The 17,086-nt window shown below is 43.9% G+C and overlaps 3 protein-coding genes across 9 annotated transcripts; all 3 read left to right on the top strand.

Annotated features, from left to right (window-relative positions):
- Nucleotides 1-6: 6 nt before the first annotated feature.
- LOC101785797 (F-box/LRR-repeat protein 17) lies at nucleotides 7-6,299 on the top strand. Of its 7 annotated transcripts, none has more exons than XR_002675615.1 (13): nucleotides 7-618; nucleotides 1,853-1,954; nucleotides 2,358-2,502; nucleotides 2,584-2,768; nucleotides 2,913-3,017; nucleotides 3,145-3,242; nucleotides 3,343-3,575; nucleotides 3,654-3,720; nucleotides 3,808-3,902; nucleotides 4,985-5,035; nucleotides 5,114-5,283; nucleotides 5,784-5,882; nucleotides 5,985-6,299. XR_002675615.1 is itself a non-coding variant. In XM_012843017.2 (11 exons), the coding sequence occupies exons 1-11, from the start codon at nucleotides 23-25 to the stop codon at nucleotides 6,060-6,062; spliced, it is 1,803 nt and encodes a 600-aa protein (XP_012698471.1). In that variant the 5' UTR covers nucleotides 7-22; the 3' UTR covers nucleotides 6,063-6,299. The 7 variants fall into 7 exon arrangements, 1 of the variants encoding a protein (XP_012698471.1); XR_001163080.2 differs by having other exon boundaries at nucleotides 4,985-5,039; nucleotides 5,174-5,283; XR_001163078.2 differs by lacking the exon at nucleotides 4,985-5,035 and having other exon boundaries at nucleotides 5,174-5,283.
- A 424-nt stretch (nucleotides 6,300-6,723) lies between these two features.
- LOC101770941 (UDP-glycosyltransferase 91C1) lies at nucleotides 6,724-8,493 on the top strand. Its single transcript, XM_004982322.4, has 2 exons — nucleotides 6,724-7,272; nucleotides 7,364-8,493. The coding sequence occupies exons 1-2, from the start codon at nucleotides 6,868-6,870 to the stop codon at nucleotides 8,306-8,308; spliced, it is 1,350 nt and encodes a 449-aa protein (XP_004982379.1). The 5' UTR covers nucleotides 6,724-6,867; the 3' UTR covers nucleotides 8,309-8,493.
- Nucleotides 8,494-10,459: 1,966 nt separating this feature from the next.
- On the top strand, nucleotides 10,460-14,248 carry LOC111258428 (UDP-glycosyltransferase 91A1-like). The gene is made up of 3 exons (XM_022829663.1): nucleotides 10,460-10,838; nucleotides 10,934-11,836; nucleotides 14,195-14,248. The coding sequence occupies exons 1-3, from the start codon at nucleotides 10,488-10,490 to the stop codon at nucleotides 14,246-14,248; spliced, it is 1,308 nt and encodes a 435-aa protein (XP_022685398.1). The 5' UTR covers nucleotides 10,460-10,487.
- The last annotated feature ends 2,838 nt before the right edge of the window (nucleotides 14,249-17,086 follow it).

Raw genomic sequence — 17,086 nt, 5'->3', positions numbered from 1 at the left:
ACCCCCCCCCCTCCCCCCGGACATGGGCGTCGCAGACCCCAAGCCGCCGCCGCGCCCCAAGACGCGGGGCAACTACAACTGCGGCCGCTGCGGCCAGCCCAAGAAGGGCCACGTCTGCGTCGCCCCCGTCCCCGTCGCCGCCCCCTCCGGAGGTGGAGCCCCGTCCCCGTCCCCCTCCACCTCGTCCGGGGCCGCCAGCGCCAGCGGCGGCGGCGGCGGAGGGGAGCAGAGGCTCCGCCGCGCCCTCTCCTTCGACGAGGCGGGGACCCCGTCCTCGCCGGAGAAGAAGCCCAAGGTGGAGGGGGACGTGGAGATGGACGTGGCGGGCGGCGAGGGGGAGATGGAGGAGGGCGGCGACGAGGACGACGACGCGGCGGTGGAGGTGGGCGGCCGCCCCGTGCCCGGGGAGGTCATGGCGGAGGTGCTGCGCCGGCTCGGGCCCCGCGGGGTCATGGCCGCCGCGGGGGTCAACCGCGGCTGGCGGGACTGCGCGGGCCGGGTCTGGCGGGCCGCCGACGAGCTCCGCCTCCGCGTCCTCGCCAGCACGGGCGCCGGCCTCCTCGGCGCGCTGCTCCCGCGGTGCCCCGCGCTCTCGCGCCTCGACCTCCGGATGGAAAGGTGAGCGACAACCCCGGGCGAATCTGGACGAATCTCGTTGGGAACGGTGCGATTCCTGACGCGATCTGGGCGCGCCGCCCTGGGATCGATGATGCGGTGACTTTTGTCGCGCGCAATTTCGGCTTACGATAATTCAATTTTTGGTTAAAGGCTGCGATTTGAATGGCTAGATTATGTGGTATTTCTGGGTGGCTTCCAGAATAATAAGACGGGTGTCTGATCTGAAGATCGGCCCTGCCACCTTTGGTCTCCAATTGGCTTGATAGGACAGGACAAGGGGATGGTGTGTACGGAATATTTATGTCTGATCTGATAAGGGTGTAGAATTTTAGTTAATGGTGAGGCTATAACAAACACGTGCATCCTCATGCTTTCTATATAAGACCATGCAACCATTGGGAAAAAGCTGTCTGCTTGTCATGTCTTGGATATGTGATCTTGTTCAGCATTTGTGTTTCTGTGAGGAGATATGATCTTGGTGCCCCAGATCATATTTGAGCATTTGTTGGGTCATTCTGCCAATGTCAGGTTCATATAGGGAAGCCTGTCTGTTTCAGATAATCTTGTTGGTGATGCTGCATGATTCGTATTCAGACCTTGCATCAGCGCTTTAGGATGTGAGTGTATGAGTTCACATCCATGCCACTAGCCTATGATGATACAGTATATATGAATACCATCAGCTTCAGAAAGAAATGTGGGACTTTAGACCGCAACAGCCAACAGACAGTGTAGCTTATGCATTGCCGTGATCTGCGGCTCAGTTTACTACTCAAAACTAGTGCAGTAATGTTAAAAACACTGGAATTTGGTTCCAGAAATTATAAGTATTTTTCTCGAATCAGAAGTAAGGTTGTATAATAATTTGTGCATGGACATCAAATTTAGGCTAATTGTTGCCACTTGTGCTTGTTGGCTATAAGGCTTGCAAACAGGTCCATTTTTCGTGTGATACTTCTTTGTCTTAAAAAAAGGTTTCACTTTGTACCATTTTCAACTGGGCTAACAAGTGCAAACCCTGTCTTGCAGTTATGGTATAGTCTGTCCTTTTTGTTTCTACAATGGAACAATCTGATGCACTTAATTTGACACTGAAGAGGAAAATCAGTAATCTTAGGTTATTTTGATGTGACCATAGTGGAGATAGTTAATGTACCTATGCCGGTATGCGTTTTTTATGGAGAAAATAAGTAATATTTCTAACATGTATAGTATTCTTTTACGTTTGCTGCAGGGATGTTGATGCCACTACGCTGGCATGTCTTGCATTTTCCTGCCCAAGTTTAAAAACTCTCGAGATTACGATGGCTGCCAATGCAATCAACAGGATGACTGGGTATGTTATGCTTGGTTGTAATTTAAATGATTAACATCAAATATGTCTTGGCTTGTTTCTGATGCTAGGTTCTCAACTAAAATTGCAAGACAATATCAAGGCTCTTAAACAATCGAATATTATCAAGCATAGTTCATATGGATATTGGAAGTCATTTACAAATTTACTTGTGCAGTGCAATTAGTTGATGTGTTTTTCAAGTCATTGCATTAGTCATCGGTTGATTGTGATGCTATGTGTTCCTTGCATAAACCTGTCTAGTTATGGTTATCCTGTGAGCACTAGTCATCTTCATATATATTGCTTTGTAGATTATTATATTTGCGAAGTATAGAAGCAAAATCTGGTTTCTTTTGAACTTTCAGCACCTATTTAAGCTAAGCTGATTTTATTTTGTGCACAGAGAGGATCTAAGTCGTTTTGTTTCGGAGAAGTCTTCTCTGTCAGTCCTCAAAATTGGTGGTTGCTCTAATTTGGATTTTATTAATCTATGCTCTTCAAGTCTTTCAGTTCTTTGGCTGTCAGAGCTTTGTTCCCTTTCAAAATCGGTAATACTGTGTTCTAATGCTATTCACAGTGATAGTAAATTCATTTTCTGCATTAATTCATTGCACGACTATTTCGTACAGGTCATGAACTGTCCTAATATGAGTGAGCTCTCACTGTGCTTTGCACAACAAAGTAATGATTGTACCGATATGGTTAGTTTGATGGATGCCATGGGTCGTACATGCCCTAACTTAAACAAAATGCACATATCATCAAATCAATTATCCAATGAAGCTGTATTTGCTCTAGAGAGTGCTAATCTCAGGTATCTTTATGTTCTACTCTTTCTATCCAACTCTCTTCGGTTGCCAGATCTTTTAATTGTAACATGCGGGGCTCATCAATATTCTAGTTTTGCATTATTTTTCAACTTTCTAATTTTTTTTTAATCTTGTTGTTGCTTCATCAGGGGACTGTGTATGCTATCCTTGATCCTAGGTTCAAAAATAACTGATGCAGCTGTTGCATCTATTGTTCGATTGTGCACAAGCTTGGAGTTGCTTGATTTAAGTGGGTAAGCTCCATTTCTTCACCTTGCAACCAAAATCAAATGGTCAATTATCGCAAAGCTGCTGTGTTATTTTCCAGCAGAAATTACTTATAATTAGCTGATGTGACTATCTGTTTTGATCATACTCCAGATCGAGCATCAGTGATAATGGTGTTGGAATGATCTGCAAGGCGTTCCCTCATACTTTATCAAGGCTGCTTCTTGCTCTTTGCCCGAATGTGACTACACGTAGGGCTCCAATTTCTTTCCACGGTCTATTAGTCCCGCCCCATTGAAAATAACTATCCACTAAGCCAATGTATCAACCATTCCTTATGTGATTTTCTAGGTGGGATTCAGTTAGCTACAGCACAGTTGCCACATCTTCAACTCATGGACTGTGGGATGAGCCTATGCGCTAATTTGAACAATGAAAAGGGACCAATGTTTGGTGACATCAATGGAGGCATTAGAATCATTCGAAAATTATGTGCCTCAAAAAATCAACCTATTCACCAAAAGCTTATTATAAAGCATGGTAATTTGAAGAAACTCAGTCTGTGGGGTTGTTCAGCGATTGATGTAAGCCTTGGAATTTTATTTGCATTGGTACATCCTAATGGTTATTTTATAAAGTCTAACTAAATTCACATGTGGCAGGCTCTGTATGTAAATTGTCCAGAATTGAATGATCTCAATCTCAACTCTTGCACAAATCTACATCCAGGTAGGGATGTCTTTTCATTTTTCTTCAGGTTGTCAAGCATGTAAAATAGTAGTTAAAATTGTTGACAACCATGATTGCTTGCTGCAGAACGTCTGGTTCTTCAGTGCCCAAATTTGAAGAATGTCCATGCAGTTGGATGCCAAGACATGTTGATTGGAGCAATCAGAAATCAAGTAAATCAGGTACACCCTTTGTTTTTTAATAACTGGCTGTCAGCTGAACACACTTAACTAGGCAATCATTTTCTTTAGTAAATATGACCAAGAATGCCCTTCATTAGTATCTTAATTTTCAAGCACTAACAATGAGGTGAAAAATGATGAGGGTTGTTAGAGCTAAGTGCATCTTGGGAAGCATGCCTTGGGGACTAGTGATGTCTGAAATGTTTTTGAACAAAAGCATTGCTACACATACAACTATTTGAGCACAATTCAAGATCCAGCAGTTAAAATGACCTGGATTGAAATATCATAAATGCATGGATTATTTAGATACACGGTTGTGCATGAGTTGTACTCAACTTGTTGCATTCAAAGCATTTCCCATGTGCAACCATGCATCTAAACCATCCGAAATATAAAAAATTGAGGGAGTACAATAAAATGAGCCTCTCATGGTCATATGGATTTTCCTATTGATCATCTTCCTTTTGCTACTCACTGGTTATAGTAGTGCACGAGCCTGAACATGCAGTATTATTTTATGAACATGTTTACGTTGCTACTTGCTAGGCAGAACATAATTTCCTGTACTAAGACACATGAAGTGGAAAATATTTCTTGAGCTTCTTATAGTCCAGAAATGTTCATCGTAATGGTATATTCAACAAATTAGGCATGTGAAGAATCAGGGCAAGCCAAATAAGAGACTGAATTGAACTGGCATGAAAGTTTGGTTTGGAATTGATAAAAAGTGGTAACTCATTTATAATTTGTTGGGAAAATTAATTCATTTTGGCTTTTGATTTTTGGCTCGTTTTTGCCCTCCAGACACTGATAACCTGCAAGCCACAAAACCTAAACAAGCAAATTATATGAACTGGAGTCTAGCATGGAGTGAGCAGCACTGGAGCTGAAGGTGTACCAGGCTTTGCTATAGGCATTCCATAACTTAGAAACCATTATTTTGGCTTTGGTTTCTGTACAATGTAACTGTGGTGTCCCATGTAGTCTGTACTGATGTTGTAACTTAATTCTTTCAACACACTGGAAGCAGCCATTCTGCTCCCCATAGAAAAACACATTGATAGACCTCATTGGTTCAGTTCCAGGAAACTTCACATGGCATCAAGCTCAACACCCTACATCCTGGATAGGCAGGTTATGTAGCACCACTTGTACACCCTAACCATATCTACACTTTTGAGTTATTTCTCCTGTTTTGTTTGTGCTAGATGCCTTGATCTACTGCGAGCGGTGCTATCTACCTTTTGTGACATCTTGTTATCACCCAGGCATTGCTATCTTTCAGACCCATGTTTGTGCGTGGCCATGAGTCACCTCAGGGCCAGCTGCACTTGTGATCAGGTGGCTCTGCCATCCATGGATGTGGACATTACTGCTGGTATATACTTTGTCGAACTGTTAAACATGAAAAGTAAAATATTTGGTTTGTTTTTCTGTCAAATGCTCTTAAAAATGTTTGAATTGAGCATTTGTAAATGGAGAAGCCTCTTCTTGTAAACTGAAATTGAGACCATAAAGATGCTTTTTACCAGAATTGCTCTTTAAGAGAGCATAATGTTGATGATAGAGATAGATTTGGTTACAGATTGAAATTTGTTGGTGCTTATATAACAGGAAACTTGAACCAAGTTGTAGTGTGGTTCAGTAATTTCAAAGTTTCAAACAAAGAGAGAAAGCAACTAAACCTAGAAGCTACAATGCCCGCCTCCTAAAGAAAGGGAGGACTCCTATTTATTGCATTCACAAAAATCAACTGACAGTTATGAAACTTAACCAATTTGCTTCGTCTAGTCTTCACGTGAGCTATATTTTCATTACCAGCATAGACTGGGCCCTCTGTCTTCCGTTTTTTCCAATATATTGCCAAATTTTCGCCAGGTTCTGAATGAGTTCACCGCAGCTGAATCATCTCTTCCATGCAAGCTGCTAGCAGACGGCTCAAAACGGGTTCAACTTCCCCAGTTCCAACAACATCAGGTAAAACTCCCTTCTTTCAGAGCTATGCCTGTCCCCCCAAGTCTCTTAACATTGGTCGCAACTCGCAAGGCATTATCTAGTACCTCTTTTTTTTTTTACCAGCCGCCGGAGGATGACAAATTGTTTGAGTCGAGCCGGACCCAGTGCACCGTGCATCTTCACATCACCAGAGCCAGTTAACTGAACAATTGTACACACCCAATTATGTGGATCATGAACCGCATGACATTATTAATTCTTTGTGTAATTGTTGCATTGCCTCAGAACCTATAGTGCTTGTTGTATAAGTTGCTATTTGCTGCCACGGACTTCTATGAATTCCATCCTTTTGTGTTTATATTGTAGAGCAATAATTTGTAACGATGAGCTTGTATTCTCTTGGGAATAATAATGATCCTGGTCCCTAGATCCTCTAAACCGTCTACTATTCTGTTTTTGTTATGAATACTGTTATGGGAAAAAGGCTTATAGAACCATCCGCAAACTTTTTGCCAAGATAATTGGAACTTGGCTGAAGAATGAAAAAGGTAAAATGACCTCCATTGCTTCTACTTCCCCGTTCCAAATTGTAGGTTGTTTTAGCCTGTTTCAAATTGTAGAGCGTTTTGGTTTTATAGGTTCGTATGTGTTTGTATGTATCTAGACATATACTATATTTATATGCACACAAATATCTAAGAACTTAGAAAACCAAAACTTTGGACGGAGGTAGTACGGGGGACCTATACTCCATATGCATAGTATTCTGCTTTCGTTATTGATTTGTTTAACTGGCAACTTTGAGTTTGTCATAGACAAGTTGTCCTGTATGAAGCCAGCATCGTTTCGCTTTCGAAACACAAACGACCATAACAAATATGAATCATCGGGGTTCACAAACCCACTCGTCGCCGGGAGGCATTTTCCACCACAAACCACAAATCCTATGCTGATTCTCAGCTAGGCAGCAGCGGCAAAGCCGACGTCCTCGGCACGCTCGCAGGCCATGGCTGCCGGGCCGCCGCAGCGGCCGCTGCGCGTCGTGCTCTTCCCGTGGCTCGCGTTCGGACACCTGCTCCCGCACCTGGAGCTCGCCGAGCGCCTGGCGTCGCGGGGCCACCGCGCGACCTTGGTCTCCACGCCGGGCAACGTCGCCCGCCTCCCGCCGGCGCTGGGCGTCGACTTCGTGGCGCTGCCGCTGCCGCGCGTCGACGGGCTCCCCGACGGCGCCGAGTCCACCAACAGCATCCCCCACGACAAGCACTCGGTACTCTTCCAGGCCTTCGACGGCCTCGCCGCGCCCTTCGCCGAGTTCCTGGCCGCCGCGTGCGCCGACGAGCGCCAGAGGCCCGACTGGATCATCGTCGACATCTTCCACCACTGGGCCGCTGCCGCCGCTCTGGAGCACAAGGTACGTTATTCCACTCCCCCCACACGACTATTGCTACTCCATCACTCTCGATTCCGGATCTCAGATCCTGCTTGCTGGGGCTTTCTTCCAGGTGCCATTGGCGGTGTACCTCCCAGCCGCCGCGGCTCTGGTCAGAAACCCGGCCGCCGTCGTGCCGCGCTTCGAGTCGGAGCAGGGGAACAAGCAGTATAATTCCGACCATGGCGGCATGTCCATGTCCCAGCGCTTCTTCTCCACCCTCGAGCGGTGCACGCTCGCGGCGTTGAGGAGCTGCGTCGAGTGGGAGCCCGAGTTCTTCCCGCAGGTGGCGCCGCGCCTCCGCAAGCCGGTCGTCCCACTGGGGCTCCTGCCACCGTCACCCCGAGCGAACGGCGCCGAGGACGCCGTCACCGTGCGCTGGCTGGACGTGCAGCCGCCGAGCTCGGTGGTGTACGTCGCGCTGGGGAGCGAGGCGCCGCTGCCCGTGGAGCAGGTGCACGAGCTGGCCCTCGGGCTGGAGCTCGCCGGGACGCGCTTCCTCTGGGCTCTGAGGAAGCCCAGCGGCGTCCCCGACGACGGCGACCTCCTCCCTCCCGGTTTCCAGGAGCGCACCCAGGGGCAGGGGCTCGTGACCACGGGGTGGGTTCCTCAGGTCAACATACTGGGGCATGGCGCCGTGGGCGCCTTCTTGACGCACTGCGGGCAGAGCTCGTTCGTCGAAGGGCTCCTGTTTGGGCGCCCTCTGGTCTTGTTGCCCATCTTCGGAGACCAAGGGTCGAATGCGCGCCTCTTGGAGGGGAAGAAGGTGGGATTGCAGGTGGCGAGAGATGAGGACGACGGATCCTTCGACCGCCATGCCGTCGCGAGCGCCGTCCGTGCCGTCATGGTGGAGGAAGAAACAAGGGGTGTCTATGTAGCAAACGCACTCAAGGCGCAAGAGATTGTAGCCAATAAGGAGCTTCATGAGAGATACATCGACGAATTTGTACAGCAACTGAGATCGCATACCGCTGATGCCAACTCCACTGCTGCTGTCCCACCTCAAGCTGAGGCTTAGTTCCCCGACAAAATGGATACACAAATGAAGTAATGTCATGTGAGTCGAATAAGAAACTCTGTGCTTGTAGTGTGGTGGTTGTGATGGGCTTTATCTGTGGCAGAAAATCTCAAAGAATTATTTTGAGTTTTATTATGCATTTTTAAAAGAAAGATAGGATCATTACTTATACCAACATAAGATTACGATATGTTTCCATTAGGAAAGTGGCTCTAATATAACGATCTAATATTTATCCAGTAGCTAGTCCTTTTTTTTATTTTAAAAATAGTGGTTAGTCCACTCTCTACGTCATAGCTAGCTGTACATATCGTTATTCCCCCTCCCCCACCACCCAGCTTGGCCGCAGTGGCACCATCACCGCTAGATTCTCTGGTCATCTTCTCTCCACATATTTTTCGTGCCACCGCCACCATCCCTACCCTTGAATGTTGCTAACCATCACAGCCTCAATGCCCCCTATCCAACCACGGTCCTTTGCCGCCCCCGCGACCACCTCCATCGCTTGTCCAACGAGCTTTCCGACAATTCCTCTAGAGCTAGAGGCCACAATCCCCAACCACAAACCCTAAACCCTAAGTTCGGTGGTGTGAACTCAGTCACCGGCGTCCATGGCAAGGTGAGCTCCATCATTTTCATCCTTTCCTTTTTACCAAATTTTGCTCTAATAAGGGATCGACCATGTATGCTTAGGTGTCATGAACACACTTAATTCTAACTGACCAATACAATACTATTAGATATTTAGGCAAATCCACATGATACATGAGTATTTGAGATACAAGTTTGAAGAAGTCTACATTTGTTTCTGATATATCAGACACTGTGATGCGGGAACTGTTTGTAACTGTTTAATATTTTAGACGGGTGTATAAAGCAGTCATGAATTATCTCAAATAAAAATCGTGAGAGTGTGGTGTCGGTCCCTTTAGGGCCTGTTTTCTTCCACTTGCTAAACTTTAGCACCCGTCACATCGAATGTTTAGATACTAATTAGGAGTATTAAACGTAGACTATTTACAAAACCCATTACATAAGACGAATCTAAACGGCGAGATGAATCTATTAAGCCTAATTAGTCCATGATTTGACAATGTGTTGCTACAGTAAATATTTGCTAATGATGGATTAATTAGGCTTAATTAGGCTTAATAGATTCGTCTCGCCGTTTAGATTCCACTTATGTAATTGGTTTTGTAAATAGTCTACGTTTACTACTCCTAATTAGTATCTAAACATTCGATGTGACACGTGCTAAAAATAAGACACGGGAAGAAAACGCCCCCTTAGTCCCTAACAATTGTCTCAATTCTTATGGCATTGTGTAATAACTCTTGTATTTTTGTCAGGTGCGGCGTGAGAGGAGGACAAATTGTTTGGATCGAGCTGGACCCACTGCACCGTACTCCATCCATCAAAAAGACCTGTTTGTTTAGCCTCAAAAACTTGTCGACTGTTTATATAACTTTCATACCATCTAATAAAAACCCTCGTAATACCTTCTGACCTAGTTAACGAATCAACCATTTACTACCATCATTGATGTTCGAGCCAGATTCGTTAAATAAGGAAGGCTAATAGGTCCGACAATTATTGTAATCGTGCATGCATAATTAATTCTACTCGGTAATCCATCCGATTAAGAAGAGTTATTAGAGACACTTTGGACTTTTAGCATTGCTACTATCTTGTCTCAAATTTTCTAAACGAAAAATCTTTATGGAACGGAGGAGAAAAGTCTTTATGGAACGGAGGGAGTACATTTTAATGTCACCACTTCAGGGCAATTGTACACAACAAATTATATATGTGAATCATTGCTACTTTTGTTTGTAATTATTGCTGCATTGCTTGTTGCCTCAGAATGATTGTACAAGTTTTTTGGGTATTGCTTGAAGCATTAAAATGTTAGTCGAATGACTTGTATGAAAAATGAATTTGTTTAGGAAGCAACTTTGAGTTTGTCAAAGACTTGGGCGTTTTGGCACAATATATACAAATGATTGCAAAAAATCTGAACAATTCAAGTTCTTGGTAACAACTGAATGCATTTAAAAAGATGATCCCACACGCTTCGTCCTTCAGGCAGCTCAGAAATAGAAAACAAGGACACGTGAAGCTCCGTGCACCTCGATTCACAAACACTGGGAAGCCGACCTCCTCGGCACGCTCCCACGCCATGGCTGCCGGGTCCTCATCCCCGCCGCCGCTGCGCATCGTCATCTTCCCGTGGCTCGCTTTCGGCCACCTGCTCCCGTACCTGGAGCTCGCCGAGCTCCTTGCGTCCCGGGACCACCGCGTGTCATTCATCTCCACGCCGGGCAACATCGCCCGCCTCCCGCCGCTGCGCCCCGCCGCGGCGCCGCGCGTCGAAAGTTCGACCTCCTCTTGCAGGCATTCGACGGCCTCGCCGCACACTTCGCCGAGTTCCTGGGCGCCGCTTGCGCCGACGAGTGACAGAGGCCCGACTGTATCATCGTCGATTGCCTCCAGCACTGGGCCGCCGCCGCCGCTAGCTGTGGAGCACAAGGTTCCACCTCGCTCACACGATTGCTACTCAACGTTGACTTGCTACTTGCTTTGGATTCCACATCTCAGATCCTGTTAACCGGGGCTTTCCTATAGGTGCCATCGGCGATGCTTCTCCCCAGCGCCGCGTATTTGGCTACGAGTCAGAACCTTCACGAGTCGAAGCGGAGCCCGCAGCATCTTTCCAACCATGGCGGCGACATGTCCATCGCCCAGCGCTTCTTCTTGACTCTGGAGAGGTGCACGTTCGCGGTCATCCGGAGCTGCATCGAGTGGGAGCCCGAGTTCCTCCCGCAGGTGGCGTCGCTCCTCCGAAAGCCGGTTCTCCCTCTCGGCCTCCTGCCGCCGTCACCCGACGACGGAGGCCGGGTGAACGGCGAGGACGCCGCCGTGCGCTGGCTGGACGCGCAGCCGCCGAGCTCCGTCGTGTACGTGGCGCTGGGGAGCGAGGTGCCGCTGCGCGTGGAGCAGGTGCACGAGCTGGCCCTCGGGCTGGAGCTCGCCGGGACGCGCTTCCTCTGGGCTCTGAGGAAGCCCAGCGGCGTCTCGGACGACGACGCCGGCATCCTTCCTCCCGGTTTCTATGAGCGCACCCAGGGACAGGGGTTCGTCTCCATGGGGTGGGTTCCCCAGGTCAGCTTGCTGGCGCACGGCGCCGTGGGCGGATTCTTGACGCACTGCGGGCAGAGATCCCTCACGGAAGGGTTTCTGTTCTGGCGCCCTCTCATCATGCTGCCGATCAGGGGGGATCAAGGGCCGAACGCACGCCTCATGGAGGGGAAGAAGGTCGGATTGCAGGTGAAGAGGGATGAGAACGACGGGTCGTTCGACTGCCATGGCATCGTGAGCGCAGTGCGCGCCGTCATGCTAGAGGAAGAAACCAGAGGGGTCTTGGTAGCAAATGCCCTCAAGGCGCAAGGGATTATAGCCGACAAGGAACTCCAATACAGGTACATCGATCAACTTACACAACAGTTTAGATGTGCACCGCTGATGGCGGTAGTAGCTCAACTACCGTCGCCCCACCTTAAGCTGGGACTGGGACGTAGTTTGATTTGCAGGGTATGTAATTGTCTGCTCAGAGTTTCAAACTCTGTTCATTTTTATGAATTTTTTTTTTCAAATTACTCCCTTCAAATATACTCCCAAAAATATATTTTGGTTCAATTTACCCCGTAAACTATACTAAACTTGCTTCATAATGCAATTTAGTCTTTTTATTTCTCCATACTTGAATTTTTATTTGAGACGTTGTAGGGTGGTAGTGGACATCATAATCTATATTAAAAAAAATTTATGATTTATTTATCATTATTTTTTGTATAATTTTGAATCTCAAGGATAGAATCTATTATCAAATATCCTACCCTATCAAAATAATGATAAAAAATTTTTCATATATTTTTTTAAACATGTCTTATAATGTACGCTATCATCTTGCAAAATTTGAACTCAAGACTCCACTTTAGCATAGAGAAAAAAAAAGATAAATTGTGTTAAGTGGTAAATTGAACCAAATGGAGAGAAAAAAAAAGATAAATTGTGTTAAGTGGTAAATTGAACCAAATGGAGGGGAGGGGGGGGGGGGAGGGGACTGAACGAAGAAATAGTCCTCCAGATCTCGAGCATGTTCAGATAGAGGTTATCATGGATCATGGCTCTCATATCTCCTTCACAATCCAACTCAGCTCTATATTTATTTAGCTCCAAATCATATAGTATTTTAGCCCGGTCCTTATTGAACCTGATCCTTAAATTTGCTAGGCTAAATTAAAGGACCCTTTACAACCTCTATGTCCAGCAGATCCCCATTCCCCAATACAACTACTATATTGGAAGAGTTTATAAGAAAATAATGCTCCTTTATTTCAGAAAAATAGAGCTTCAGTAGTCTCCCTTTACCTTTTCCTTTTGCAAATAATTATTGAAATAACCCAATAATTCACCTCAACTTCCTAAATAAAGGAGAAGTTGTGACTTGGATTGGAATGAGATTATAAGACTGCTAAAACAACTCTTCTAGTAACGGTAGTTATTGAAAAATATTTATTCGGGGCCGCAAGATGCTCTAATAAATCCAGATTTTTGGAGGGAAACCAGGATCACCTCCTTAATCACTCCCTTGCTCGCTAATAAATCCAGATTTCCGGAGGGAAACCAGGATGGCATTAACAAAAAGCGTTTTTCTTTTAGCATGTCCGTGCTCCGGAACTCCACAAATAGTAGTGCTGTGGTTTATATTTTTCTAAGAGTATTTCCCACAGTTCCCCAATTTCCAATTCCCAATTCAACTACCGTATTGTGAGAGCTGGTTAAAAAAATAAGTGCTCCAATCCGATAATTCACCCCAACTCTCCTTAAATAAAGGAGGAGTTGTGACTCTCCCAATACAGTAGTTGGATTGGGATGAGATTATGGGAGACTGCAAAAATAACTATCCCAATAACAATGAAATGTATATTGAGATATTCTCATAAACTAGTTATTGGGAAATATTTTTTGAGAGGATGCTCTAACAACTTCATTCGCTAGCACGAAATGGCTCAGTCTGTAAGTCTGAATGCCACCGTTTAGGTTGATCTGAATGTGGATATTAGATTAAATCACGACAGACACCTTTTCTTTTAGACCATGTCTAAATTCAACATTTTTGACACTTAGATTCAACATTTTGTAAAAACTAATTTCAACACTTAATAAATAGTATATTCCAATGTTCATTAAAAACAAAAATTTAAAAAATAATTAATACTCAAATTGTTTTTTCATTTATTCAAAAGAAAATGGTGGTTTAAATGAATTAAAAAATGGACCCACATTTTGAGAGAACAATTTATTAAAGTTTTACATCAAATAAACTAATTAAACACCAAACCTTCTCCCTTAATAATCAAATTATGCATGTGTCCTGCATATTGATTGTCCCCACCACACCAACCCCCACTATCTATGCCATATTCATGTTGTGGTTTAATGCCCATTTATAGCCCATCTAAATGGCCATATGCGTCAATATCTAAACCACCTCTATAGGACAGTTAGGCCCAATAGTACAGTTCCACATTGCCTTTTATTGTGAATGAGCCTCTCAAAAAAAAACCATGGGATGAGAATAAAGAACCAGTTCGGCACTTGGCTCGTTAAGATGCAATTTATTTTATATATATAGCTGGGCTAGTTAATATTTAAAGCTCAAATAAGCTTTGCTTTTTGTTAAAAAGCTAAGCTTGAGTGGCTCGTTTAGAACACAATTTCATTTAAGCTCCAGTTTCCAAAAAAACAAGTATATTTAAGCTCTTCAATAATATTTGAGTATGTTAATGATATCTAAATGTTGACGCAAAATCTGGACTTCAGTCTTCTGCATTGAACAACATGGAGGACCTTGGAGATCTGCTTACACCAGTGTAGGCTCCAAATCGGCTCGCGAAGGTGCAAGGCGTGCCAGTCAAATTGATCTGAAAATTGACAAGGTAAACATTAAATTCCTGAGCCGATCGGCGGCGAAGCCTTTCGAACTCATGGGTAGGCGTTCTTAGAATAAACACCAAAACAGACATATATTCAATGTAATCATGTGGTGTAAATAAAATAAAGCATTAATGGCATGTGCCATCGGCTGTAGGAGCCGATGGGCTAAGATTAAACATTATAAAACAACAGCCATAAAAGGAGCACTTGCCAACCATATGCACATCAGATAGATTAACGGATTCACTCAATGATTTGATAAGTGTAATTGAACTTAGATAAGGTAACACGAATGAGAGCGCATTGACATAAATCTATTAACCTAAAAGATTAGAACACGGCAACAAGGATCTCTTGCCTACTGCTTACGAGCTAATTAAGCTAACAGAATCTAATCAATGTCATGACTGTGTAATTGAACTTAGACAAGATAACATGGTGAGAGGATTAACTAAACAAGCTTGCGGTAGCAAGGCCTCGTACGCAGACCTATCGGCTTAATGACGTCATCACGATTCTATGAGATGTGGATGATACCCAGCCGACATCGGCTCTCAACAATAGCATGCGGATGTCAAAGGCTCGACGGCTAGCAATACGAGGGGCAGGGGTAAAGATCTATCGGACCTAGCATACGTAAGCAATAAAAGAATGTGATATCTAGCCAGCCTGATACGATCAGATAACTGGTGAATGCTTAAACAAGATCAAGGAGCCGATGAAGACAACCTAACCAGATCTAAGCCGTTCGATAACTTTGAGCGCTTGATAAAACTAAGAGATCGATACGATGCAACTTAATAAAATCAAACAACTCTATAATTGTGAGCAATGTCGAAAACAAGCAGAATATTGGACAAAATCTGAAAAGTTCTACTCACAATCTAAGATAACTCGATAACCAGCCACACAACTAAATATCACAATATAACTTAGAAAGTTGTGGTAGAGGCCATAATGATCGGGTGACGGTATTTACATACTCGCTTGAGATTGAAGCCGATGCAGCCATGCGCGCACGAAGAAACTCGTCGAAACTACTCTGCTCGTACTCCTAGGGTTTTGGCGGCATGGCACCGAAAGGTTGTATTGATTGATTGATGATTATTCGTTACAAAGCTCATGGATTTATATTTATACCCCTGGAGCAAGCTAAAATCCTAGTCGATTATGACATGACTATCACAACTATTTCTAAAAACTACTAAAGATAAATGTCCACGCTTTCACTTATTTGGTGGAGTCGATTGCGCTTCGGATCGGGCTTCGTCCGGTGTTCTATCGGCTTCTGGAACCCTAGTCTCCTGCGGCTGGTTTTGGTCAACGCGGAATCATCGAGGGTCCCTATTCTCTCTCCTCCATCGGCTATCAGAATCTTATCAATAGCGCTTGACTCTGATAAAAAACCGATATCAATAAAAAATGACAACTCGTGTTTATGTTGCGAGCATCTTCTAATATATACCAATAAGACAATAATACAAATAACATAGCAGTTGTGGTACTAATAAACATACATTTTGCACAGATGAGACTGGACTTTTGTTTTATAGCATGCTGACCTTGACCAAATAGACTAATATCACTATAACATTAGAATTGAGTTTCTGATTGACATATTTAACGATATTTTAAACTAGTTGAGCAGCTTTGTTGTTGGGTGGCTCACGAGCTGACGTTAAGAAAATGTGAGGTAGAACGAAGCTCGCATTGGCTAAATTTGTTTGAAAAACCAAATCGAACTGAATTGAGCCAAACTTGGTACTCGAGTCAAGCTGGATTGCAAGTCGCAAGCCTTGAACTTTGATTTTTGCCAATCCTCTTACATTAAGATGGAGGGGAGGGGGATCCTACTTCTCTCTCTTGCTAACTCTCGCCCTCTGTAGCTACCAATGTGATCAGTAAAGAGAAACGCTATGGAAAAGCGCATATATATATATATATATATATATATATATATATATATATATATATATATATATACCCACTTATATTTACAGTTAATTCTTAGTTTATTAGGAGCCACACAATAACTTATCAAGTGGGTGCAAATTAGTCCAACAACTTGTAAAATGCTTAATTTTAGTACAATAACTTATCATGTGGGACGGGTTGGTCCAACAACTTGTAAAATGCTTAATTTAGTAATAACTTGGCAAATTGGTGCACATACAATCTAATCATTACGATGACAACGTATTAAGCAAAGTAGATGGACATGTGAATTTTCTTCCAACCAATAATTCTTAATTTTTATCAATGAAAGTTGTTGATTGTGTCCAAGCGGCTGCTTCTTAACTGTGTACATAACTCCTTTTTTCATTAGTTAAAATTAGACAATATTTTAGAATTATACCATTGGTATTACCGAAAGACTAAAGTCTCTAAGAGAGACTCTGGAACCTCAGGTTTTTTTCTTCGCTTCTGCTGCACGTTTGTCTCTATTCTTTTAACTCATTTTCCCTTTCTAAACAAGTACATGATGCTTTAAAAAATATTTATAACAAACTCCTAAAAGGTATTGTTAGCATGTATTAACATATTGATTTTTTTTGTGCAGATGAACAATGCATATGGTCAAATATGTAAGAAATAGTGAGGGTGTTATCAATATTGAATATGGAATTAAATATTTCTAATCAAAGTTAAATCACTATATAAAAAATAATTAATATGAAGACATAACAATTAATTTCCTAAACATTGAAGGTTTTAATCTTGGCCAGGTACATTGTCATTGCGATGTGAATATTAATAGTCAAATAATGCTCAACAATT

This window comes from Setaria italica, chromosome IX (genome assembly GCF_000263155.2).
Source record: "Setaria italica strain Yugu1 chromosome IX, Setaria_italica_v2.0, whole genome shotgun sequence".
In the NCBI taxonomy this organism is placed as follows: Eukaryota; Viridiplantae; Streptophyta; class Magnoliopsida; order Poales; family Poaceae; genus Setaria; species Setaria italica.
This window is presented reverse-complemented; position numbering and strand designations above follow the sequence as displayed.

What these genes read in the sequence shown, in the direction of transcription:
- LOC101785797 (XM_012843017.2), top strand. Translation starts at nt 23, where the DNA reads ATGGGCGTCGCAGACCCCAAGCCGCCGCCGCGCCCCAAGACGCGGGGC. An exon ending in CTCGACCTCCGGATGGAAAG is followed by an intron (nt 619 to 1,852) that starts GTGAGCGACAAC and finishes CGTTTGCTGCAG; the next exon opens with GGATGTTGATGCCACTACGC. An exon ending in TTGCACAAATCTACATCCAG is followed by an intron (nt 3,721 to 3,807) that starts GTAGGGATGTCT and finishes TGCTTGCTGCAG; the next exon opens with AACGTCTGGTTCTTCAGTGC.
- LOC111258428 (XM_022829663.1), top strand. Translation starts at nt 10,488, where the DNA reads ATGGCTGCCGGGTCCTCATCCCCGCCGCCGCTGCGCATCGTCATCTTC. An exon ending in CGCTAGCTGTGGAGCACAAG is followed by an intron (nt 10,839 to 10,933) that starts GTTCCACCTCGC and finishes GCTTTCCTATAG; the next exon opens with GTGCCATCGGCGATGCTTCT. An exon ending in GATGTGCACCGCTGATGGCG is followed by an intron (nt 11,837 to 14,194) that starts GTAGTAGCTCAA and finishes TCTGGACTTCAG; the next exon opens with TCTTCTGCATTGAACAACAT.
- LOC101770941 (XM_004982322.4), top strand. Translation starts at nt 6,868, where the DNA reads ATGGCTGCCGGGCCGCCGCAGCGGCCGCTGCGCGTCGTGCTCTTCCCG. An exon ending in CCGCCGCTCTGGAGCACAAG is followed by an intron (nt 7,273 to 7,363) that starts GTACGTTATTCC and finishes GCTTTCTTCCAG; the next exon opens with GTGCCATTGGCGGTGTACCT.